The sequence below is a fragment of the Babylonia areolata genome, chromosome 23 (genome assembly GCF_041734735.1).
Source record: "Babylonia areolata isolate BAREFJ2019XMU chromosome 23, ASM4173473v1, whole genome shotgun sequence".
Lineage (NCBI taxonomy): Eukaryota > Metazoa > Mollusca > Gastropoda > Neogastropoda > Buccinidae > Babylonia > Babylonia areolata.
Window position 1 is genome coordinate 45,506,341 of NC_134898.1, and position 25,901 is coordinate 45,532,241.

Consider the following 25,901-nt stretch of genomic DNA (forward strand, 5'->3'; position numbering starts at 1 on the left):
AAACATTTGCAAAATAAATAAAACTTCCATGTTTAGCAAAAGAAGTTCCTGTTTGAACAAAAAAATGATAATAATGACTGCTCTTGTTGTTGGGTCAGAATATCAGATCAAAGTGCCAAGTTTAGAAAATACAAAAAATATAAATATAACAGTAAATGCAGTTTGCATATAATTAGGCATCTTTTTTTTTCTTTCTTTTTTTGTGCCCATCCCAGAGGTGCAATATTGCTTTAAACAAGATGACTGGAAAGAACTGAATTTTTCCTATTTTTATGCCTAATCTGGTGTCAGCTGACAAAGTATTTGCAGAGAAAATGTCAATGTTAAAGTTTACCACACACACACACACACACACACACACACACAGACAACCGTACACCGGGTTAAAACATAGACTCACATTGTTTACACAAGTGAGTCAAAAAGCCTGCATGTAAGTGTGTGTATGGATGTTCCTGTTCGAGCGTGCACGGGCGTCCGAGTGTGTGCGTGAGCGTGTGTGGGCGTGCGCATGTGTATTTTTCAGTCTTTTATGAAAACGTGTCCTTCAAGAACTTAGGGTAGGTAGGCCTAATTGCGAACGATCCAGTTGAAGCAACCAGCTCAACGTGTGTACTGTACAGATAACAGCTTGTACGATCGTCAAATGTAGCTCTTCTGTTTTTGAAGACTTCCTCCGATTGGTTGCACCAGGAAAAAGTTCTTCTACTTCTTCTTTTCAACGGTTGTTTTTTTTTTAGTTTGTTTGTTTGTTGTTTTTTCCCCCAACGTTTGAAATAGTAGGGGTGCCTGAGGATAAATGCGAACGGGCAAGTTTAATTGCGAACGATGTGTCCGGGTAAATGTGGACAATTGAAACAGAAGCAGTTCTTGAACTCATCAGACATAACATTGGAATATCACACCAGACTGTTGTATTGTTGGTTTTGATATCACACACACACACACACACACACACACACACACACACACACACACACATTTAAACGCACACACCCCACACCACACACAAACACACCCTTTTGAAAGCTCCCAGTACAACATTGTTCGCAAATAGACTCACGTCGGTCAAACAATCCTATGGTCTAATTGCAAACTACACTATTTAGGAGATTCCTGTCAAAACTAACATGCTTTCTTAAATTCTCCCAGCACTGGTAATGCACAATTCATAAAGCATATCCAGTCAAATCAGCTAATTTTAAACTGTGTCAAAGTTCAAGTCCTTATACTTGATTCTTGATTCCCTTGATTTTAGGATTTTGAGAACACGTTTGTGAGCTCGGTCGGCAAGTGTGTGTGTGTGTGTGTGTGTGCCGTGGAAGCCTAGAAATAAGTGTGTGGAGGAGAGGGGCTAGTGAGGGTCGGGGGGGAGGTGTGGGGGTGGGTTGCAGGGTAATATGTATGTGTGTGTATGTGTGTGTGTCAGGGCTCATGTACGTTTATGTGTGTTTGATTGTGCTTTCATATCTGTGAAACTGCATGTTTGTTGTATATCCGATATGCATATGTGTGTGTATGTGTGAATGTGTGTCTGCATGTTTTACATTTACTTGCTTATTCATCATCATTGTTGTCTTTATTTTTTGTCTTTTTTTTTCTTTTTCTTTTTTTGTACGCTTACAGTTGACTTCATCAAGTTGTTGCGCCTTATAAATATTATTATTAGTCGTAGTAGTTCTTTTTATGTATTAACCTATTACTTATTTATTTATTTATTTACTTATTTCTTTTTATTTTATTCTTTTTTCTCTTTTTTCTCTTTTTTTTCTTTTTTTTCTTTTTTTTTTTTTTAATTCTTTTTTTTTAATTTTGTTTGTTTGTTTGGTTGTTTGTTTGTTGTTTTTTTCTCAAGGCCTGGCTAAGCGCGTTGGGTTACGCTGCTGGTCAGGCATCTGCTTGGCAGATGTGGTGTAGCGTATATGGATTTGTCCGAACGCAGTGACGCCTCCTTGAGCTACTGATACTGATACTGATGGTCGGCAATGGTGCACGAAGAGAAGAAGGAGCGCGGAAATAGCCAGAAATAGCTATGTTTGACTGGTTCTTGGACATGGATATTCATTAAGGTATCAGAACGGGATCGAACCAGACGTTGAATTGTGAAATGTGTGTGGTGAGAACGCTTCGAAGTGGGTCGGTACACGAACCGTTCGCAATTGATTACACGCTGTTCGCAATTAGGTATACCTACCCTACAGTCCTTGGTGAATCCTTATCATGAAAATGATAAGTATGGCTGTGTGTGTTTGTGTGTGTGTGTGTGTGTGTGTGTGTGTGTGTGTGTGTGTGTGAACAGCAACCAGGAATGCGGATGGAGAATCAGAACAGAAGGACTTTGGTACAAGGTGCGTCTCTACGTGGCTGACATCAATCTGGAAGACTCCGATGACTGTAAATTCGACAACCTGTCAATTTACGACGGAGGTAATAAAATCATGGTTCTCTTTAAAGCACATAAAACTGTTGAGCTTTCTGGTGTGAAATGCATGTGATGGCTCACAACTTTCACGTTACTGATAGCCATGGTATACCTACATCGTTCGTGCTAACTGTGTATGATGTCTTTTTTTCCCAAATTTTTGTCATGACAAGGAAAAACACAAGACGATTGACCTAGCATGTGTAGAAAAAAAGGAATGTCTGGTTGTTCGTCGATTGGTGTTCAATCATATACGTAAAAAATAAATAAATAAATAAATAAAACAAATAAAAAATTTTAATCCTGCAAGATCATGTATCAGCAGATTCAATATTTACGAATATGTTGATATGGTATGGGTGAAAAGCGATGTCCATTTACCGCCAGATAGATATTAAGATATTGTAAATCATTTCAGAATAACGTTTTGTACCTGGTTTCGCAGATGAGAGTGTGTTGAACAGACATGAGGAAGCCTGAAGAACATTGAGGTATTTTGACTAGTGAAACTGATTCAGTTACTGAAGCCACCGTGGTCGAGACACACTAGCTGGATTTGAGAAAACGCGCTATGTTGATGAATAATGCATGTGACGATTGGCCAATGAAATTGTTTGGATCAGAGTTCGACCGTGAACCCAGACTACGATATGTTTTGACTGGCCCACATTACGGCTTTAATCCGCATGTAGACAAGGCATCAACCTTCATGTAGACCTTCATGCAAGTTTTATCGCATGGTTTTCCCGTGGCAAAATGGGTCATCTTCTGATTGATCAACGCTCATTACTATAAGTTGGAGAGTTTTCACTGACGCGAAAAAAGTATGAAAATGACTATGTGATCCCCTGACTGATAGGAAAAAGCACACACTTGTAAATGAATGAACGTACCATCCTTAATTAAGAAACAAATGATCTTCAGGAGTTTGAATCTTTGAATTGCATTCAAAAGTTCCTGTTTTTTTTCCTCAGGTCTGCCATCCAGTGACAATCTCCTTGCAAAACTATGCGGAACCGACGTGTCGAGCAGAAATTTCTACAGTTCTGGCCCAGAGGTCTTTGTGAAGTTCAGGTCCGATAATTCAGTAACCTCCAAAGGATTTATGCTGTCGTATAAGGCCATCCGGAGTTCGACAACGTTACCCACAACCACCACTACCACCATCCCCTTTCCTGATCACTTTTGTGAGTTGTACTTTTGTTCCAGAGCCTTGGCCTGTGTGTCCCTCTTTATCTTTATCATTCTTATCAGTGTGTGTGTGTGTGTGTGTGTGTGAAGTTATGGCCTTTATGGTGGTGATGCTGAATGGGGTTGCCTTCAAGCGTATGGTAATAAGCCGGCTGGATATAGGTCGGCACCGCATAACAGAGTTCACGGTGTCTTTGTGAACGAAAAGTCCGACGTCATGAGCATGCTTGTCTTTTCGTCAGCTGAAGTAAAGTTTGTGGCTTACCTGAGTCGTAGCTTCTCCACAGTTTTCCTGCGTACCTCACAGAGTTCCAGGATTGTCAACTGGTAATCCTTCATGGGATGGGCGAATTCTTCTATCCTCCCAGAGTCTTTTAGAGTTTTAACATTCCATGTGCTGGTCGTGATGTTGTTCACCAAACAGAGTATGATAACTTTTTTTTAAGCTCCACTGCTGGCTTATTTTTTAATCTAAAATCGTGAAATGGATGATGAGACTTAAAATGAACTACCCAACTAACCGATCAAATCTATTTTGTATTTGTATTTCTTTTTTTATCACAACAGATTTCTCTGTGTGAAATCCGGGCTGCTCTCCCCAGGGAGAGCGCGTCGCTACACTGCAGCGCCACCCTTTTTTTTTTCTTTTGCATTTTTTCCTGCGTGTAGTTTTATTTGTTTTTCCTATCGAAGTGGATTTTTCTCTAGAATTTTGCCAGGAACAGCACTTTTGTTGCCGTGGGTTCTTTTACGTGCGCTGAGTGCATGCTGCACACGGGACTCGGTTTATCGTCTCATCCCAATGACTAGCGTCCAGACCACCACTCAAGGTCTAGTGGAGGGGGAGAAAATATCGGCGGCTGAGCCGTGATTCGAATCAGCGCGCTCAGATTCTCTCGCTTCCTAGGCGGACGCGTTACCTCTAGGCCATCACTCCACATCTACTGCCATTTCCTTCCATTGTCCACAGCCTGTGGGACTGCACGGATTCTGACAGCATCAGCTTACGACCCCAAGGCACTGTTGTCTCCAAACTACCCCAGCCCTTATCCTATGTAAGTACTACTGAGCAAAACTGTCAAGCTTTATTGAGATTAATAATTTGCTGTCAGAGTACTAGGCAAGATTTAGCCACATGCATTCAGCACGAGATAATGATTTGGTTTTTTAAATGTTAGTTGATGTTGTTGTTTTTATTGGAAATGAAACAACTGTACTGAGCATTTGTTAATTACAGATTGTGTTTAATTCTGTTTGAAGTCAAGCTTTACAGCACAAACTATTAAAACTGGGAGTTTCTGGCCAAATATTTGATGTAATAGCAAACATGGATAACCAAATATTATCCGTTTAATCATGTGTGTGTCTGTGCGTGGGTGTTAGTGTGAGTGTTGGAGTGTAACAGTTGTAAGATTGATAGTATGCTACTTTGTGAGTTTTATGCATTGTGTTTTTTTATAATATTAATGATTCTGTTTTATGTTTCTACTACTTTTTATATGCTTTCTTGTTTCACTTTAGGTACTGGATTGTAAAGCGCTTAGAGCTTGCTTATGCTTGTATTATAGCGCTATATAAAAATAAAATATTACTATTATTATTATTATTATTATTATCTTCTGTTTTATTGACGGGAATTAAGTATCTCATAATTTTTTATCTTGGAAGTTTCGGAAGGGTTCGGCTAGGATTGGACATTCGCGTGTTCTATTTTCATCATTCATAAATGATCTTGAACATTGTCTAACTGATAATGATTGTCTCTACTTATAACCGACTTAACTTTGTCCAGATATTTATGGATTATATTTATTGTACTTTTAATCGCAGAAAATATCATTTTATCAGCTAGCAATCAATACCTGGAAAAAAAGAAGGAAAAAAAAGAAAGCCTGAAATGGAAACCCAATCGAAGTGAACCCAAACAAAATATTGTCATTTTTTCATAGCGGAAAGAATCTTCACGATGTTGTTACTTTTAATGATCAAAGGTTAGAAGTATTTAAATCATTTCCGCATTGAATTAGGCATTGTGTTCACTAGAACAGATTTATCATTTGCAACCAATAATTGAAAGAAATAGTCATTGTTAGAGAACGCACAAAATCCAAAACTGCGTCTTGGAATTTGGGGGGATACTTCAGTTTTGTTTCTGTGGTAACATCAGGTTAAATTGTGTGGATAGGAGGTTTGGGGCACGAAAATGCAGATAGTTTAGATAAATTATTAGTCAAGTGTTTTGAAATATATATTCAGATTAAACAGAAATACTGTGACTCAAAATCATTTATGGAGAAACAGGCATTTATCATAATCACGTTTTGGACTGATAATTTATATTTTCCACCATGCACGAATATTATCAGAAATTACATGGTATTTTGTATAAGCTACAAAAAGAAGGGATTTTTACGACACCATGGTTAATTTGTACCACGAATATTTAAACAGGGTAAGTTTTTATTGTTTTGGGATTCACAATCGCCTTCGAACGAAAAGAGTAAAATGTCAAAATATCAGACAGAAGTTACGAAATAACCATGCATGGATGTGGCATAACTCTGTAAAATAGTATGCTAATAACTGTTTATTTCATGGAAACTTTAAACTTGATTGTGGAAGAGAAAAACAGGCCAATGCATCGACCTGATAATGACATTTTATTATTAATCCACTACGGGTGTATTCAAAAATTAACAATTGAGACTGGTAGATGTCATGTTATTTCAAATACTTGTGGTAACTTTGATTAGTGCATGAGTGGTAACGAGCTGCATTTTATTACGTAATGCACTAAATTTGCAGATCTTCGAAATCTGTTCATATCGGAGAAATATTTGAATCCGAAATCAGTTTTTAGTCTTTGCAATTAGTGGAGAGCAGTGAGGGGACTGAACATGAAAATGGGGACATTAATTTTTTTTTTTTTTTTTTTTTTTCAAAATTAGAAAAGCTACGATTGTAGTTTACTTGTCTGCTTTTATCATCAATTTCATGGGAGTTAGTTGTTAAGTATTAATTTCAGTGAGAAACACCAAACAATGTTAATTAATATCGTTCTTGCTTCAAAAGGGGGTCGAATGATTTTATATATTCTTTGTTTTGATTTTTTATGTGTATGGTGTACTTCTGTCTGATCAGCAACCAGGAATGCGAATGGAGAATCAGAACAGAGAACCAGTGGTATAACAACGTGCATCTCCTCGTGGCTGATATCCATCTGGAACACTCAGATGGCTGTGTCTACGACAGTCTGTCTATTTTTGACGGAGGTAATGAAACCATGGTTTTCCTTGAATTACATGATAGAGCTTCCCCGTGTAGTATGCACACTTAAGTGATGTGTCACAACTGTCACGTGACTGGAACCATGGTACAAGAGCAATGTATATTTAAGTGATGTGTCACAACAGTTACGTAACAGGTAATCTTGATACAAGAGCAAGACACCGTTAGTGCCAACTGTTTATTATGTCTTTCCCCCCACCCCCCCTCCCCCCTCCCCAACTTTTGTCATGACAAGGAAAAAACACAAAAATAACATGTGTAGAAAAAAAAGGAAAGTCTGGTTGTTTGTCAACTGGTTTTCAGTCCAAATACTGCAAGATATCAGAGGATTCGAAATTTACGAACTTGTTGATAAGGTCTGGGTGAAAAGCGATGTCCAGTTACCACCAGATAGGTATTAATTAAGATATTGTAGATTATTTCAGAATAACATTTCTACAGGTCTGGCTTCACCAGGGAAAGAGTGTTGAACAAACATAAGGTAGTGCAGAGAACGTAGAGGTATTTCGACTCACGGAACTGATTGAGAACCGCTGAAGCCATTAATTGTGGTCGAGAGACACTGATTGGAGAAAACGCGCTATGTTGATGATTAATGCATGTGATGATTGGCCAATGAAATTGTTTGGCTAGAGTTCGACCTTGAACCTAGAACGAATGTATGTTTCAAATGGTCGAACTTAAGGCTTTAACCCTCATGAAGACAAGACTTCATATAGACTTTCAGGCAAGTTTTATCGTATCGTTTCCATGCTTCACGCCACCAAAAACAAAAAACAAAACAACAACAACAACAACAACAAATTATGTGATCCTCTGAATGATGGAGGGAAAAAAAACATTTGAACGGAAGAACGCACGATCTTTACATTAACGATTCTTCTTCTTTCATAACTGCCCGCCTTCATCAAGTTGAAGATTCTGGCATTTACAAAGGTTCCAGTTTGCTGTTGTGTTGTGGGGTTTGCTTGGGTAGTGAGTGCCTAACTAAGGGGACTGGACAAAGGGGCTGGGGCCACCCACCCCTTTTTCAGACCTCTAGACAGTATTGGTAGGTCCTACTTTGTAGTGGGTGGGAAGGAATTTGGGAGTTGGGGGGAGGGTGGTTGGGGGGAGGGAGGGGCTTGGGAGGGGGAGGGGAGGGGGCGGAGGTCAGAAGTAGGATTGGAGGCTTTCCACCGAGGCTGATATTGCCTCAAGCGGAAGCTTGTTGTACTCCCTGGTAGTGCGGGGAAAGAAAGAAAATTTCCTGTAGTCCCTGTACCAGGTTTCCGTGGTGTACTGTTGATCATGGGAGTACCTGGTGTTGTGCTTGGGCTTCTGAAAAGCTGGTGCTCGCGTAGTGTCGATGATTATGTCTCCATGGCGGAACTTGTGCATCGTTATCAGGCGGGATCTCTTTCGCCGTTCTTCTAGTGGTGCCCAACTTAGCTGATGTAGCTCCTGATTGCTCCTAATGTGTTTTGAACTTTGCTCATCATTTTTGAATTGTGTTCACTAGTTCCTGTTTTTGTGTGTTTTTTCACAGGTCAGCCAAGCAATGACAGTCTTCTTGCAAAACTATGCGGAACCAACGGCTTGCGCAGATCTTTCTACAGTTCTGGTCAGGAGATCCTTGTAAAGTTCAAGTCCGATTCATCAGAAGCTTACAGAGGATTCAGATTGTTGTACAAAGCTGTCCACCGTTTGACAACTTTACCCACAACCACCACCACTCCTGATTACTTTCGTGAGTTTACATTTATTTGTATGTCCCTCTTTGTCATTGTCATTGTTATCAGTGTGTGTGTGTGTGTGTGTGTGTGAAGGTCAGTACTTGCCCCTAGCTTTTTGTGTCACATATTTTTTCCACTTTTAGATTTGAAAATAAATTTTGGACTGTTAATTTGTTCTAAAATTTAAATTTTCGCTTTAGTGAGCTAGCACTCACGTATTGTTAACAGAGAAAAAGATATTATTAACAAAAAGAGGGCCCTGTCGAATTACGGAGATTAGTTCCTCGTTGCTTAAATGGGAATGTTTCTGTTCAGTTAGCAGCCAGGAGCAAGCGGCAAGTCGGATGGGCACTCCACAGTGCAAACAGCTGTAGCTTGCTGTGCTTGCTCTTCTACCTTTGGAGGAGCAAAATGGCAAACATTGCACTGATCCTAACTCCACCCCCACCCCCACTCCTGTTTTTAAGATTCAAAGTTAAACACTTTTTTTCTTTCTTTTTTTTCTTTCTTTTTTACGTGTCTTCCCCTTCCCTATGAAAAACGAGACGATGAGGGCCTGGATTTTATAATTGGCTCTGTTACTGAATATCCTTCGTATAATGAGCCTCAGTTTTGGGCTTGTGATGCAAGGTCCAGCAGTGCTGGACCCCTGGCACCTTGGACATTTCCTTTGGCGCTGGCACAGCAGTTACTGACTAGGGTTTCACATATGAACCTGTCAAGGCAGTGCCCTTCTTTTGCTCTGCATACTGTCGATCAGTTTGACTTGGTGCAGTATAGGACATCAAAATTGAGAAAGTCTTCTCGTTACACTCCATGTTTTCGTTTTAATTCACTTACCATGTCAAACTCAGTCAGTCTGGTTCTCAACGCTGTTCTTCTGTGGTTCACATGGGTCATCCTTTGTGGACCACGGAATGGCTATTCAGCACTGAAGGCAGGGAATCATGCTGATTGGCTGAACTGACGACGGCCATGGCTGGAGAAAGTTGGCCAACTGAGCAAAGCAACAGGCATAGTTCACACTACTTTGACACGGTAACTATATTCAACCAAACAGGGAATATAATAACAGTTTAAAAATACTGCCCATTTCTGGTTTATCTTTTAACTGAAAAAAATCATCAAATGGATGAAGACACTATGAATAGACTAACCAACTAACCGATCAATATACGGCTATTTCTTCCCATTGTCGACAGCCTGTGGGACTGCACGGATTCTGACAGCATCAGATGATATCTCCAGGGCACTGGTGTCTCCAAACTACCCCAGCAATTATCCTAAGTAAGTACTACTAATCTCTCTCTCTCTCTCTCTCTCTCTCTCTCTCTCTCTGTCTGTCTGTCTCTCTCTCTGGTATTATAGTTGTTTAGATGAACGATGAATGTAGCTATCCTGTTCTAATGAAGCCAAATTTCTAGTTAATGATCAGCCGAATCCAAGTGATACAAACAGTCCTACTTTAATCCTGTCGATAATCAATCTGAATATACTTTGGATTTTTTTTATGCTGATCTCACTCATCTAGGCAGGAGTTCTAGGCAAGATTTAGCCACATGCATTCAGCACGAGATAATGATTTGGTTTTTTAAATGTTAGTTGATGTTGTTATTGTTTTTATTGGAAATGAAACAAGTGTACTGAGCATTTGTTAATTACAAATGGTGCTTAATTCTGTTTGAAATCAAGCCTTACAGCACAAACTATTAAAACTGGGAGTTTCTGGCCAAATATTTGATGTAATAGCAAACATGGATAACCAAATGTTATCTTCTGCTTTGTTGACAGGAATTAAATATCTAATCATCTTGGAAGTTTCGGAAGGGTTCGGCTAGGATTGGACATTCACGTGTTCTATTTTCATCTTTCATAAATGTTCTTGTACATTATCTAACTGATAATGATTGTCTCTACTTAAAACCGACATACCTTTGTCCAGATATTTATAGATTATATTCGGTTACTTGTACTTTTAATCGCAGAAAATATCATTTTATCAGCTAGCAATCAATACCTGGAAAAAAAAGGGAAAAAAAGAAAGCCTGAAATGGAAACCCAATTGAAGTGAACCCAAACAAAATATTGTTATTTTTTCATAGCGGAAAGAATCTTCACGATGTTGTTACTTTTAATGATCAAAGGTTAGAAGTATTTAAATCATTTCCGCATTGAATTAGGCATTGTGTTCAGTACAACAGATTTATCGCTTGCAACCAATAATTGAAAGAAATAGTCATTGTTAGAGAACGCACAAAATCCAAAACTGCGTCTTGGAATTTGGGGGGATACTTCAGTTTTGTTTCTGTGGTAACATCAGGTTAAATTGTGTGGATAGGAGGTTTGGGGCACGAAAATGCAGATAGTTTAGATAAATTATTAGTCAAGTGTTTTGAAATATATATTCAGATTAAACAGAAATACTGTGACTCAAAATCATTTATGGAGAAACAGGCATTTATCATAATCACGTTTTGGACTGATAATTTATATTTTCCACCATGCACGAATATTATCAGAAATTACATGGTATTTTGTATAAGCTACAAAAAGAAGGGATTTTTACGACACCATGGTTAATTTGTACCACGAATATTTAAACAGGGTAAGTTTTTATTGTTTTGGGATTCACAGTCGCCTTCGAACGAAAAGAGTAAAATGTCAAAATATCAGACAGAAGTTACGAAATAACCATGCATGGATGTGGCATAACTCTGTAAAATAGTATGTTAATAACTGTTTATTTCATGGAAACTTTAAACTTGATTGTGGAAGAGAAAAATAGGCCAATGCATCGACCTGATAATGACATTTTATTATTAATCCAATACGGGTGTATTCAAAATTAACAATTGAGACTGGTAGATGTCATGTTATTTCAAATACTTGTGGTAACTTCGATTAGTGCATGAGTGATAACGAGCTGCATTTTATTACGTAATGCACTAAATTTGCAGATCTTCGAAATCTGTTCATATCGGAGAAATATTTGAATCCGAAATCAGTTTTTAGTCTTTGCAATTAGTGGAGAGCAGTGAGGGGACTGAACATGAAAATGGGGACTTTTTTTTTTTTTTTTTTTTTTTTTTTTTTTTTTTTTCAAAATTAGAAAAGCTACGATTGTAGTTTACTTGTCTGCTTTTATCATCAATTTCATGGGAGTTAGTTGTTAAGTATTAATTTCAGTGAGAAACACCAAACAATGTTAATTAATATCGTTCTTGCTTCAAAAGGGGGTCGAATGATTTTATATATTCTTTGTTTTGATTTTTTATGTGTATGGTGTACTTCTGTCTGATCAGCAACCAGGAATGCGAATGGAGAATCAGAACAGAGAACCAGTGGTATAACAACGTGCATCTCCTCGTGGCTGATATCCATCTGGAACAGTCAGATGGCTGTGTCTACGACAGTCTGTCTATTTTTGACGGAGGTAATGAAACCATGGTTTTCCTTGAATTACATGATAGAGCTTCCCCGTGTAGTATGCATACTTAAGTGATGTGTCACAACTGTCACGTGACTGGAACCATGGTACAAGAGCAATGTATATTTAAGTGATGTGTCACAACAGTTACGTAACAGGTAATCTCGATACAAGAGCAAGACACCGTTAGTGCCAACTGTTTATTATGTCTTTCCCCCCACCCCCCCTCCCCCCTCCCCAACTTTTGTCATGACAAGGAAAAAACACAAAAATAACATGTGTAGAAAAAAAGGAAAGTCTGGTTGTTTGTCAATTGGTTTTCAGTCCAAATACTGCAAGATATCAGAGGATTCGAAATTTACGAACTTGTTGATAAGGTCTGGGTGAAAAGCGATGTCCAGTTACCACCAGATAGGTATTAATTAAGATATTGTAGATTATTTCAGAATAACATTTCTACAGGTCTGGCTTCACCAGGGAAAGAGTGTTGAACAAACATAAGGTAGTGCAGAGAACGTAGAGGTATTTCGACTCACGGAACTGATTGAGAACCGCTGAAGCCATTAATTGTGGTCGAGAGACACTGATTGGAGAAAACGCGCTATGTTGATGATTAATGCATGTGATGATTGGCCAATGAAATTGTTTGGCTAGAGTTCGACCTTGAACCTAGAACGAATGTATGTTTCAAATGGTCGAACTTAAGGCTTTAACCCTCATGAAGACAAGACTTCATATAGACTTTCAGGCAAGTTTTATCGTATCGTTTCCATGCTTCACGCCACCAAAAACAAAAAACAAAAAAACAACAACAACAACAACAAATTATGTGATCCTCTGAATGATGGAGGGAAAAAAAACATTTGAACGGAAGAACGCACGATCTTTACATTAACGATTCTTCTTCTTTCATAACTGCCCGCCTTCATCAAGTTGAAGATTCTGGCATTTACAAAGGTTCCAGTTTGCTGTTGTGTTGTGGGGTTTGCTTGGGTAGTGAGTGCCTAACAAAGGGGACTGGACAAAGGGGCTGGGGCCACCCACCCCTTTTTCAGACCTCTAGACAGTATTGGTAGGTCCTACTTTGTAGTGGGTGGGAAGGAATTTGGGAGTTGGGGGGAGGGTGGTTGGGGGGAGGGAGGGGCTTGGGAGGGGGAGGGGAGGGGGGGGAGGTCAGAAGTAGGATTGGAGGCTTTCCACCGAGGCTGATATTGCCTCAGGCGGAAGCTTGTTGTACTCCCTGGTAGTGCGGGGAAAGAAAGAATATTTCCTGTAGTCCCTGTACCAGGTTTCTGTGGTGTACTGTTGATCGTGGGAGTGCCTGGTGTTGTGCTTGGGCTTCTGAAAAGCTGGTGCTCGCGTGTTGTCGATGATTATGTCTCCATGGCGGAACTTGTGCATCGTTATCAGGCGGGATCTCTTTCGCCGTTCTTCTAGTGGTGCCCAACTTAGCTGATGTAGCTCCTGATTGCTCCTAATGTGTTTTGAACTTTGCTCTTCATTTTTTAATTGTGTTCACTAGTTCCTGTTATTGTGTGTTTTTTCACAGGTCTGCCAAGCAATGACAGTCTTCTTGCAAAACTATGCGGAACCAACGGCTTGCGCAGATCTTTCTACAGTTCTGGTCAGGAGATCCTTGTAAAGTTCAAGTCCGATTCATCAGAAGCTTACAGAGGATTCAGATTGTTGTACAAAGCTGTCCACCTTTTGACAACTTTACCCACAGCCACCACCACTCCTGATTACTTTCGTGAGTTTACTTTTATTTCAAAGCTTTAGCTTGTATGTCCCTCTTTGTCATTGTCATTGTTATCAGTGTGTGTGTGTGTGTGTGTGTGTGTGTGTGTGTGAAGGTCAGTACTTGCCCCTAGCTTTTTGTGTCACGTATTTTTTCCACTTTTAGATTTGAAAATAAATTTTGGACTGTCAATTTGTTCTGAAATTTAAATTTCCGCTTTAGCGAGCTAGCAATCATGTATTGTTAACAGAGAAAAAGAGGGCCCTGTCGAATTACGGAGATTAGTTCCTCGTTGCTTAAATGAGAATGTTGTTGTCCAGTCAGCAGCCAGGAGCAAGCGGCAAGTCGGATGGGCACTCCACAGTGCCAAACAGCTGTAGCTTGCTGTGCTTGCTCTTCTCCCTTTGGAGGAGCAAAATGGCAAACATTGCACTGATCCTAAATCCACCCCCACCCCCACTCCTGTTTTTAAGATTCAAAGTTAAACACTTTTTTTTTCTTTCTTTCTTTCTTTTCTACGTGTCTTCCCCTTCCCTATGAAAAACGAGACTGTGAGGGCCTGGATTTTATAATTGGCTCTGTTACTGAATATCCTTCGTATCATGAGCCTCAGTTTTGGGCTTGTGATGCAACGTCCGGCAGTGCTGGACCCCTGGCACTTTGGACATTTCCTTTGTCGTTGACACAGCAGTTACTGACTAGGGTTTCCCATGTGAACCTGTCAAGGCAATGCCCTTCTTTTGCTCTGCATACTGTCGATCAGTTTGACTTGATGCAGTATAGGACATCAAAATTGAGAAATTCTTCTCGTTACACTCCATGTTTTCGTTTTAATTCACTTACCATGTCAAACTCAGTCAGTCTGGTTCTCAACGCTGTTCTTCTGTGGTTAACATGGGTCATCCTTTGTGGACCATGGAATGGCTATTCAGCAGTGAAGGCAGGGAATCATGCTGATTGGCTGAACTGATGACGGCCATGGCTGGCGAAAGTTGGCCAACTGAGCAAAGCAACAGGCATAGTTCACACTACTTTGACACGGTAACTATATTCAACCAAACAGGGAATATAATAACAGTTTAAAAATACTGCCCATTTCTGGTTTATCTTTTAACTGAAAAAAATCATCAAATGGATGAAGATACTATGAATAGACTAACCAACTAACCGATCAATATTCCGATATTTCTTCCCATTGTCGACAGCCTGTGGAACTGCACGGATTCTGACAGCATCAATTTATTACTCCAGGGCACTGGTGTCTCCAAACTACCCCAGCAATTATCCTAAGTAAGTACTACTAATCTCTCTCTCTCTCTCTCTCTCTCTCTCTCTGTGTGTGTGTGTGTCTGGTATTATAGTTGTTTAGATGAACGATGAATGTAGCTATCCTATTCTAATTAGGCCTAATTTCCGGCTAATGATCAGCCGAATCCAAGTGATACAAACAGTCCTACTTTAATCCTGTTGATAATCAATCTGAATATACTTTGGAATTTTTTTTATGCTGATCTCACTCATCTAGGCAGGAGTTCTAGGCAAGATTTAGCCACATGCATTCAGCACGAGATAATGATTTGGTTTTTTAAATGTTAGTTGATATTGTTATTGTTTTTATTGGAAATGAAACAAGTGTACTGAGCATTTGTTAATTACAAATGGTGCTTAATTCTGTTTGAAATCAAGCCTTACAGCACAAACTATTAAAACTGGGAGTTTCTGGCCAAATATTTGATGTAATAGCAAACATGGATAACCAAATGTTATCTTCTGCTTTGTTGACAGGAATTAAGTATCTAATCATCTTGGAAGTTTCGGAAGGGTTCGGCTAGGATTGGACATTCAGCTAGCAATCAATACCTGGAAAAAAAAGGGAAAAAAAAGAAAGCCTGAAATGGAAACCCAATTGAAGTGAACCCAAACAAAATATTGTTATTTTTTCATAGCGGAAAGAATCTTCACGATGTTGTTACTTTTAATGATCAAAGGTTAGAAGTATTTAAATCATTTCCGCATTGAATTAGGCATTGTGTTCACTAGAACAGATTTATCATTTGCAACCAATAATTGAAAGAAATAGTCATTGTTAGAGAACGCACAAAATCCAAAACTGCGTCTTGGAATTTGAAGGGATACTTCAGTTTTGTTTCTGTGGTAACATCAGGTTAAATTGTGTGGATAGGAGGTTTGGGGCACGAAAATGCAGATACTTAAGAAAAATTATTAGTCAAGTGTTTTGAAATATATATTCAGATTGAAGAGAAATACAATGACTCAAAATTATTTATGGAGAAACAGGCATTTATCTTATCTCCCTTCGGTGAAGACAATAATGATTACGTTTTGGACTGATATATTTTCTACCATGCTTGAATATTATCAGAAATTACATGGTATTTTGTATAGGCTACATAAAGATTATTACGACACCATGGTCAATTTGTACCACAAATATTTAAACGGGGTAAGTTTTTATTGTTTTCGGATTCACAGTCGCTTTCGAACGAAAAGAGTAAAATGTCAAAATATCAGACAGAAGTTACGAAATAACCATGCATGGATGTGGCATAACTCTGTAAAATAGTATGCTAATAACTGTTTATTTCATGGAAACTTTAAACTTGATTGTGGAAGAGAAAAATAGGCCAATGCATCGACCTGATAATGACATTTTATTATTAATCCAATACGGGTGTATTCAAAATTAACAATCGAGACTGGTAGATGTCATGTTATTTCAAGTACTTGTCGTAACTTCGATTAGTGTATGAGTGGAAACGAGCTGCATTTTATTACGTAATGCACTAAATTTGCAGATCTTTGAAATCTGTTCATATCGGAGAAATATTTAAATCCAAAATCAGTTCGTTTTTTTATCTTTGCAATTAGTGGAGAGCAGGGACTATATATGAAAATGGGGACTTTTTTTTTTTTTTTTTCCTTCAAAATTAGAAAAGCTACGATTGTAGTTTACTTGTCTGCTTTTATCATCAATTTCATGAGAGTTAGTTGTTAAGTATTAATTTTCAGTGAGAAACACCAAACAATGTTAATTAATATCGTTCTTGCTTCAAAAGGGGGTCGAATGATTTTATATATTCTTTGTTTTGATTTTTGTGTGTACGATGTACTTCTGTCTGATCAGCAACCAGGAATGCGAATGGAGAATCAGAACAGAGAACCAGTGGAATAACAACGTGCGTCTCCACGTGGCTGATATCCGTCTGGAACACTCAGATGGCTGTGTCTACGACAGCCTGTCTATTTTTGACGGAGGTAATAAAACCATGGTTCTCCTTGAATTACATGATAGAGCTTCCCCGTTTAGTATGCATACTTAAGTGATGTGTCACAACTATCACGTGACTGGAACCATGGTACAAGAGCAATGTATATTAACTAAAGTGAACAACTGTTACGTGACTAATAGCCATTGTACAAGAGTAATGTATATTTTAGTGATGTGTCACAACTGTCATGTGACAGGTAATCTCGATACAAGAGCAAGACACCTTTAGTGCCAACTGTTTATTATGTCTTTTTCCCCAAAACTTTTGTCATGACAAGGCAAAAACACAAAAATAACACGTGTAGAAAAAAAAGGAAAGTCTGGTTGTTTGTCAATTGGTTTTCAATCCAAATACTGCAAGATATCAGTGGATTCGATATTTACGAACTTGTTGATAAGGTCTGGGTGAAAAGCAATGTCCACTTACCGCCAGATAGGTATTAATTAAGATATTGTAGATTATTTTAGAATAACATTTGTACAGGTCTGGCTTCACCAGGGAAAGAGTGTTGAACAAACATAAGGTAGTGCAGAGAACGTAGAGATATTTCGACTCACGGAACTGATTGAGAACCGCTGAAGCCAGTAATTGTGGTCGAGAGACACTGATTGGACAAGACGCGCTATGCTGATGATTAATGCATGTGATGATTGGCCAATGAAATTGTTTGGCTAGAGTTCGACCTTGAACCTAGAACTAATGTATGTTTCAACTGGTCGAACTTAAGGCTTTAACCCTCATGAAGACAAGACTTTATATAGATTTTCAGGCAAGTTTTATCGTATCGTTTCCATGCTTCACGCCACCAAAAACAAAAAACAAAAAAACAACAACAACAACAAATTATGTGATCCTCTGAATGATAGAGGGAAAAAAACATTTGAACGGAAGAACGCACGATCTTTACATTAACGATTCTTCTTCTTTCATAACTGCCTGCCTTCATCAAGTTGAAGATTCTGGCATTTACAAAGGTTCCAGTTTGCTGTTGTGTTGTGGGGTTTGTTTGGGTAGTGAGTGCCTAAGGGGACTGGACAAGGGGCTGGGGCCACCCACCCCTTTTCAGACCTCGAGACAGTGTTGGTAGGCCCTACTTTGTAGTGGGTGGGAAGGAATTTGGGAGTTGGGGGGAGGGTGGTTGGGGGGAGGGAGGGGCTTGGGGGGGGAGGTGAAGGGGAGGAGGGGGGGAGGTCAGAAGTAGGATTGGAGGCTCTCCACCGAGGCTGATATTGCCTCAGGCGGAAGCTTGTTGTACTCCCTGGTAGTGCGGGGAAAGAAAGAAAATTTCCTGTAGTCCCTGTACCAGGTTTCCGTGGTGTACTGTTGATCATGGGAGTGCCTGGTGTTGTGCTTGGGCTTCTGAAAAGCTGGTGCTCGCGTGTTGTCGATGATTATGTCTACATGGCGGAACTTGTGCATCGTTATCAAGCGGGATTTCTTTCACCGTTCTTCTAGTGGTGCCCAACTTAGCTATTGTAGCTCCTGATTGCTCCTAATGTGTTTTGAACTTTGCTCTTCATTTTTTAATTGTGTTCACTAGTTCCTGTTTTTGTGTGTTTTTTCACAGGTCTGCCAAGCAATGACAGTCTTCTTGCAAAACTATGCGGAACCAACGGTTTGGGCAGTTATTTCTACAGTTCTGGTCAGGAGATCCTTGTAAAGTTCAAGTCCGATTCATCAGGAACTTACAGAGGATTCAGATTGTTGTACAAAGCTGTCCACCATTTTACAACTTTACCCACAACCACCTCCACTCCTGATTACTTTCGTGAGTTTACATTTGTTTCAAAGCCTTAGCTTGTATGTCCCTCTTTGTCATTGTCATTGTTATCAGTGTGTGTGTGTGTGTGTGTGTGTGTGTGTGTGTGTGTGTGTGTGTGAAGGTCAGTACTTGCCCCCAGCTTTTTGTGTCATGTATTTTTTCCACTTTCAGAGTTGAAAATAACTTTTGGACTGTCAATTTGTTCTGAAATTTAAATTTTCGCTTTAGTGAGCTAGTACTCATTGTTAACAGAGAAAAAGATATTCTTAACAAAAAAGAGGGCCCTGTCGAATTACGGAGATTAGTTCCTCGTTGCTTAAATCGGAATGTTGCTGTCCCGTCAGCAGCCAGGAGCGAGCGGCAAGTCGGATGGGCACTCCACAGTGCCAAACAGCTGTAGCTTGCTGTGCTTGCTCTTCTACCTTTGGAGGAGCAAAATGGCAAACATTGCACTGATCCTAACTCCACCCCCACCCCCACTCCTGTTTTTAAGATTCAAAGTTAAACACTTTTTTTCTTTCTTTTTTTTCTTTTTTTACGTGTCTTCCCCTTCCTTATGAAAAACGAGACTATCAGGGCCTGGATTTTATAATTGGCTCTGTTACTGAATATCCTTCATATCATGAGCCTCAGTTTTGGGCTTGTGATGCAACGTCCGGCAGTGCTGGACCCCTGGCACTTTGGACATTTCCTTTGTCGTTGACACAGCAGTTACTGACTAGGGCTTCCCATGTGAACCTGTCAAGGCAATGCCCTTCTTTTGCTCTGTATACTGTCGATCAGTTTGACTTGATGCAGTATAGGACATCAAAATTGAGAAATTCTTCTCTTTACACTCCATGTTTTCGTTTTAATTCACTTACCATGTCAAACTCAGTCAGTCTGGTTCTCAACGCTGTTCTTCTGTGGTTCACATGGGTCATCCTTTCTAGACCATGGAATGGCTATTCAGCACTGAAGGCAGGGAATCATGCTGATTGGCTGAACTGACGACGGCCATAGCTGGCGAAAGTTGGCCAACTGAGCAAAGCAACAGGCATAGTTTACACTACTTTGATACGGTAACTATATTCAACCAAACAGGGAATATAATAACAGTTTAAAAACACTGCCAATTTCTGGTATATCTTTTAATTGAAAAAAAATCATCAAATGAATGAAGACACTATGAATAGACTAACCAACTAACCGATCAATATACGGCTATTTCTTCCCATTGTCGACAGCCTGTGGGACTGCACAGATTCTGACAGCATCACCTTATAACCCTGGGACACTGGTGTCTCCAAACTACCCCAGCAATTATCCTAAGTAAGTACTACTAATCTCTCTCTCTCTCTCTCTCTCTCTCTCTGGTATTATAGTTGTTTAGATGAACGATGAATGTAGCTATCCTATTCTAATTAGGCCTAATTTCCGGCTAATGATCAGCCGAATCCAAGTGATACAAATAGTCCTACTTTAATCCTGTCAATAATCAATCTGAATATACTTTGGAATTTTTTTATGTTGAACTCACTCATCTAAACCTTTCCCCATTCTAAAATATGACACGGGGCTCATATCGACAATGTGATTATATTTTACACTATGTGTGAAGGTTCTACACAGTGTACATTCGTTGGAATTGTTTTGTTGGTAAACAGATTTGTACGCGTTCCCTTCAATCGATATTCATTAGAAGCACGTCAACCATTTACTCAATAATCTTCGAGAATAGATCATTGGAAGGAGGTGAAAGTAGCTGCTGATTTTTTATTCAGAGAAACATTTGTGCATAGACTTCGGCACCGGCTTCAGTGCTGCATAAGATCCACGCCCACCGGCGACCATCAAAAATCAACAAATCTGAATTTCAGTCCACAGCTACCATCAAAAATGAACAAATCTGAATTCCAGTCCACAACTAAAATCAAAAATCAACAGATCTGAATTTCAGCCCACAACTACCATCAAAAATCAGCAATTCTGAAGTTCAGTCCACAACTACCATCAAAAATCAACAAATCTGAATTTCAGTCCACAACTACCGTCAAAAATCAGCAAATCTGAATTTCAGTCCACAACTACCATCAAAAATCAACAAATCTGAATTTCAACTACCATCAAAAATCAGCAAATCTGAATTTCAGTCCACAACTACCATAAAAAATCAACAGATCTGAATTTCAACTACCATCAAAAATCAACAGATCTGAATTTCAGTCCACAACTACCATAAAAAATCAACAGATCTGAATTTCAGCCCACAACAACCATCAAAAATCAACAGATCTGAATTTCAGTCCACAACTACCATCAAAAAATCAACAGATCTTAATTTCAGTCCACAACTACCATAAAAAATCAACAGATCTGAATTTCAACTACCATCAAAAATCAACAGATCTGAATTTCAGTCCACAACTCACGGGTGTTCAGTGCTGGCACTTTAGTTGGCCCTGCGAAAGTTCGTGAACCCAGGAAGTAGGGCATGGATATAAATAAACGCGGCTGACAAACAGGCCGCGCCAGCGGCACTCGCTGTACGCTTGTTCGGCGGTAAATCTGCTTTGTTTCTTTCGCGCATCATCTCCTCGGATGGATCGGAAATAACGACTAAAGAAGTGGTTTTCTAAAAAGAACACAAAATAAGCTTTCCATTGACTCCAAACACAATATGTTTTCTTACATAGCGGTTGTTGCGGCAACGGCTGAAACATAAATGAAGAAAGAGAAGAGAAGGATAAGTAGAAACATGATCGCAAAAATCGTTAAGTTTAAATCCCTCTCAAAGAAAACAGGCGTTTAGCACAATAATATCGTAAATACACACAGAACATATAGCATGCCTGCATGCAGATTAGCTTACCTTTTGAGTTGTGCGATTTTTCTTGGCAGCACAACAAACGTTTAAATGAACACACTGTAGCATGGTGAGTGCGAGCAGCAGGGGGATGGAGAGCGGGGTAAGTGTCTGTCGGCTTATGGCACTGCTGTGCCCTTCATTCCACGAGAAAGACGAAGATTTTTAAGGTAGTCACAACAACAAAAAAAAAAAAAAAAAAAGAAACGATGATGTTGATAAAATAATGAAATTGTGTAAATCAAATCAAACTGCACTCCAATAATACAACCAGGAATAGCAATAATTCAACTTTCTGTAATCGCTGCAGGAAATGTGTGGATGCTGTGAAAAGGTGGGAAAAGTGGGGCGGGGGCTGCGGGGCCGAGTGAAACAAAGAAGGCGGGGGCCAGAAATACCGCGGCGAATGTGCCGGTCAGTGCAGAGTGCGGTGGGAAAGTCTGGCATTAAAAAATTTTTGACCCAAGACGCTAGACGCTGCTCGGCCAACTAAAGAGCCGGATTTTGTGCTCGGCTGAGCAGCCGTGAAGTACCATAAAAAATCAACATCTGAATTTCAGCCCACAACAACCATCAAAAATCAACAGATCTGAATTTCAGTCCACAACTACCATCAAAAAATCAACAGATCTTAATTTCAGTCCACAACTACCATCAAAAATCAACATCTGAATTTCAGTCCACAACTACCATCAACAATCAACAGATCTGAATTTCAGTCCACAACTACCATCAAAAATAAACAGATCTGAATTTCAGTCCACAACTACCATCAAAAATCAACAAATCTGATTTTCAGTCCACAACTACCATAAAAAAAATCAACAGATCTGAATATCAACCCACAACTGCCATCAAAAATCAACAAATCTGAATTTCAGTCCACAACTACCATAAAAAATCAACAGATCTGAATTTCAGTCCACAACTACCATCAAAAATCAACAAATCTGAATTTCAGTTCACAACTACCATCAAAAATCAAAAAATCTGATTTTCACCCACAACTACCATCAAAAATCAGCAAATCTGAATTTCAGTCCACAACTACCATCAAAAATCAACAAATCTGAATTTCAACTACCATCAACAATGAACAGATCTGAATTTCAGTCCACAACTACCATTAAAAAAAAATCAACAGATCTGAATTTCAGTTCACAACTACCATCAAAAATCAAAAAATCTGATTTTCACCCACAACTACCGTCAAAAATCAACAAATCTGAATTTCAGCCCACAACTATCGTCAAAAATCAACAAATCTGATTTTCAGCCCACAACAACCATCAAAAATCAACAGATCTGAATTTCAGTCCACAACTACCATAAAAAAATCAACAGATCTGAATTTCAGTCCACAACTACCATAAAAAAAAATCAACAGATCTGAATTTCAGTCCACAACTACCATAAAAAAATCAACAGATCTGAATTTCAGTCCACAACTACCATCAACAATGAACAGATCTGAATTTCAGTCCACAACTACCATAAAAAAAATCAACAGATCTGAATTTCAGTCCACAACTACCATAAAAAATCAACAGATCTGAATTTCAGTCCACAACTACCATAAAAAATCAACAAATGTGAATTTCAGTCCACAACTACCATAAAAAATCAACAGATGTGAATATCAGTCCACAACTACCATCAAAAATCAACAGATCTGAATATCAGCCCACAACTGCCATCAAAAATCAACAAATCTGAATTTCAGTCCACAACTACCACAGAAAATCAACAAATCTGAATTTCAGCCCACAACTACCATCAAAAATCAGCAAATCTGAAGTTCAGTCCACAACTACAATCAAAAATCAACAAATCTGAATTTCAGCCCACAACTACCATCAACAATCAACAAATCTGAATTTCAGCCCACAACTACCATAAAAAAAAATCAACAGATCTAAATTTCAGTCCACAACTACAGTCCACAACTACCATCAAAAATCAACAGATCTGAATATCAGACCACAACTACCATTAAAAAAATCAACAGATCTGAATTTCAGTCCACAACTACCGTCAAAAATCAACAAATCTGAATTTCAGCCCACAACTACCGTAAAAAAATCAACAAATCTGAATTTCAGCCCACAACTACCATCAAAAAACAACAAATCTGAATTTCAGTCCACAACTACCATCAAAAATCAACAGATCTGAATTTCAGTGCACAACTACCATCAAAAATCAACAAATCTGAATTTCAGCCCACAACTACCATAAAAAATCAACAGATCTGAATTTCAGTCCACAATTACGATAAAAAATCAACAGATCTGAATTTCAGTCCACAACTACCATCAAAAATCAACAGATCTGAATTTCAGTCGACAGTTACCATCAAAAATCAACAAATCTGAATTTCAGTCCACAACTAATTTCAGTCCACAACTACCATCAAAAAGCAACAGATCTGAATTTCAGTCCACAACTACCATAAGAATATCAACAGATCTGAATTTCAGTCCACAACTACCATCAAAAATCAACAAATCTGAATTTCAGTCCACAGTCCAGAGTTTGTCAGTCGTACGACGAATGCACGTCTTTTTCTTTCTCTTCTTCTTTTCTTCTTCTTCTTTCTTTCTTTTTTTTTTTTCAGATATACAAACAACCATCAACTCCCGCTATTATTTCGAGAAAACCAATCTTAAGTTTTTTAGGCATTCATTTTCATGGATTCCGATAATGAGCAGCCTTCCTTTAAAAAAAAAAAAGTTTTTAATGGGTATACAGCCATCAATTTCCGCCATTATTTGGAAAAATAAGGAATGCATTAGATTAGCAGATCTTTTTTGTCAGTTCATTCCCAAAGAAGTGTTTGAAACCAGAATCGGTTTTTGGTTTGTTTTGTTGTTTGGGGGTTTTGTTGTTGTTTTGTGTTGTTGTTTTTTCTCAATGTGTTCAGAGCAGACAGAGGAGAGGGGGCTGAAAGTGGGGACATTTATCAAAACTAGAAAGGTTACAACAGTCTTTTATAACTGGTCCATTCTAATCAGCAGTTTTAGAAGCTTTGATGTTTTTGAAGAAATTAAGTTTTAATTTTCTTGAACAACATCAGTAATGTTATTGAATATCCTTCATGACCCCAAAGAGGGATCACAGTGTAGGGGGACGAGGTGTGAAGGGTTCTTATGTCATGCAGTCATAGTCATCCTCTTCCAACCGTGACTCAGTCATATCTGAAACTACCATTGGCCCGAACAAAGTGGCTGTTTATGTCTCTCCGCTAACACCGTCCTGATAACCTGTGGGAAAGAAAACACACACACACACACACACACACACACACACACACTCAAAACACACACAAAATCATCAACGTCTGGACTGCCATTGCAGCCAAGCATGGCACTATCCCATTCACACCTGCATCTTTTTCCGTCGTGGTCTTGTGTGTCCTCCCGCGTCCTGAGGTTTTTGTTTTGGTTTGGAATTGAATACAAATTTTGAATGGAGAATTGGACGCCAGTATGGTACGAGTCTACATGGGTGCATGACACAACAACCCTTCACACTTTGATCGTTCCCGCAGAACAGAATGAAATATTCTTGGTTCATGATTTTTGTGTCTGTGGCGTGTTTCTGCGTGATCAGCTACCAGGAATGCGGATGGAGAATCATAACAGAGAGCCGACGGTATAACTACGTTCGTCTGCACGTGGCTGACATCCATCTGGAAGGATCGTTTGACTGTAAATACGACAGCCTGTCAATTTACGACGGAGGTAATAAAATCATGGTTCCCTTAAACTACATGGAGTTTTCCGGTGTTGTCTGCAAGTGATTGATCACAACCGTCACGTGACGGATTGCCACCACGATAGAAGAGCACAACATTTGTACCATTTGTTGTTTTTTTTTATACTTTCACAATACGAGTGGCAACTCATTCTGACATGGAAAAACACAAGAAGATCTTCTAAGTACATAGATGTCTGGTTGTTTGTCGACTGGTGTTCAGTCTAGATACTTAGGGAAAAAAACTGCAAGACATCAGTTGATTCAGTACTTATGCCTATTAACCGGTTGGGAAGATTTGTATGAAAAGTGAAAGTGAATTACTGAAAGTTGGAATATTGTAGATTTTTTTAGGATCATATGATGATGTGAAAAAATTATCAATAAGTTTCCATAATATTGCTCATTGTGAGGATCTCATGCAGTTATATGTCAATTCAAAACGTTTTGTGTGCTCTTGCAGTGAT

General features: G+C 39.0%; 1 protein-coding gene across 5 annotated transcripts in view; it reads left to right on the forward strand.

The window, feature by feature from the left end:
- LOC143298301 (scavenger receptor cysteine-rich domain-containing protein DMBT1-like) overlaps positions 1-25,901 on the forward strand; it is a 43,666-nt gene that overhangs the window by 6,821 nt on the left and 10,944 nt on the right. For 3 of the 5 annotated variants that reach the window (XR_013057364.1, XR_013057365.1, XM_076611120.1), the window contains exons 3-15: positions 2,300-2,427; positions 3,397-3,609; positions 4,584-4,668; positions 6,755-6,885; positions 8,430-8,630; positions 9,819-9,903; positions 11,919-12,049; positions 13,593-13,793; positions 14,987-15,071; positions 16,927-17,057; positions 18,639-18,839; positions 20,060-20,144; positions 25,291-25,421. Coding sequence is in view for 3 of the 5 variants with exons in the window: in XM_076611120.1 (XP_076467235.1) it covers positions 2,300-2,427; positions 3,397-3,609; positions 4,584-4,668; positions 6,755-6,885; positions 8,430-8,630; positions 9,819-9,903; positions 11,919-12,049; positions 13,593-13,793; positions 14,987-15,071; positions 16,927-17,057; positions 18,639-18,839; positions 20,060-20,144; positions 25,291-25,421 (1,808 nt within the window). In the remaining 2 variants the exon portion in view is untranslated. The remainder of the gene's footprint in view (positions 1-2,299; positions 2,428-3,396; positions 3,610-4,583; positions 4,669-6,754; positions 6,886-8,429; positions 8,631-9,818; positions 9,904-11,918; positions 12,050-13,592; positions 13,794-14,986; positions 15,072-16,926; positions 17,058-18,638; positions 18,840-20,059; positions 20,145-25,290; positions 25,422-25,901) is intronic. The other 2 variants (XM_076611121.1, XM_076611122.1) reach the window with 2 other exon arrangements.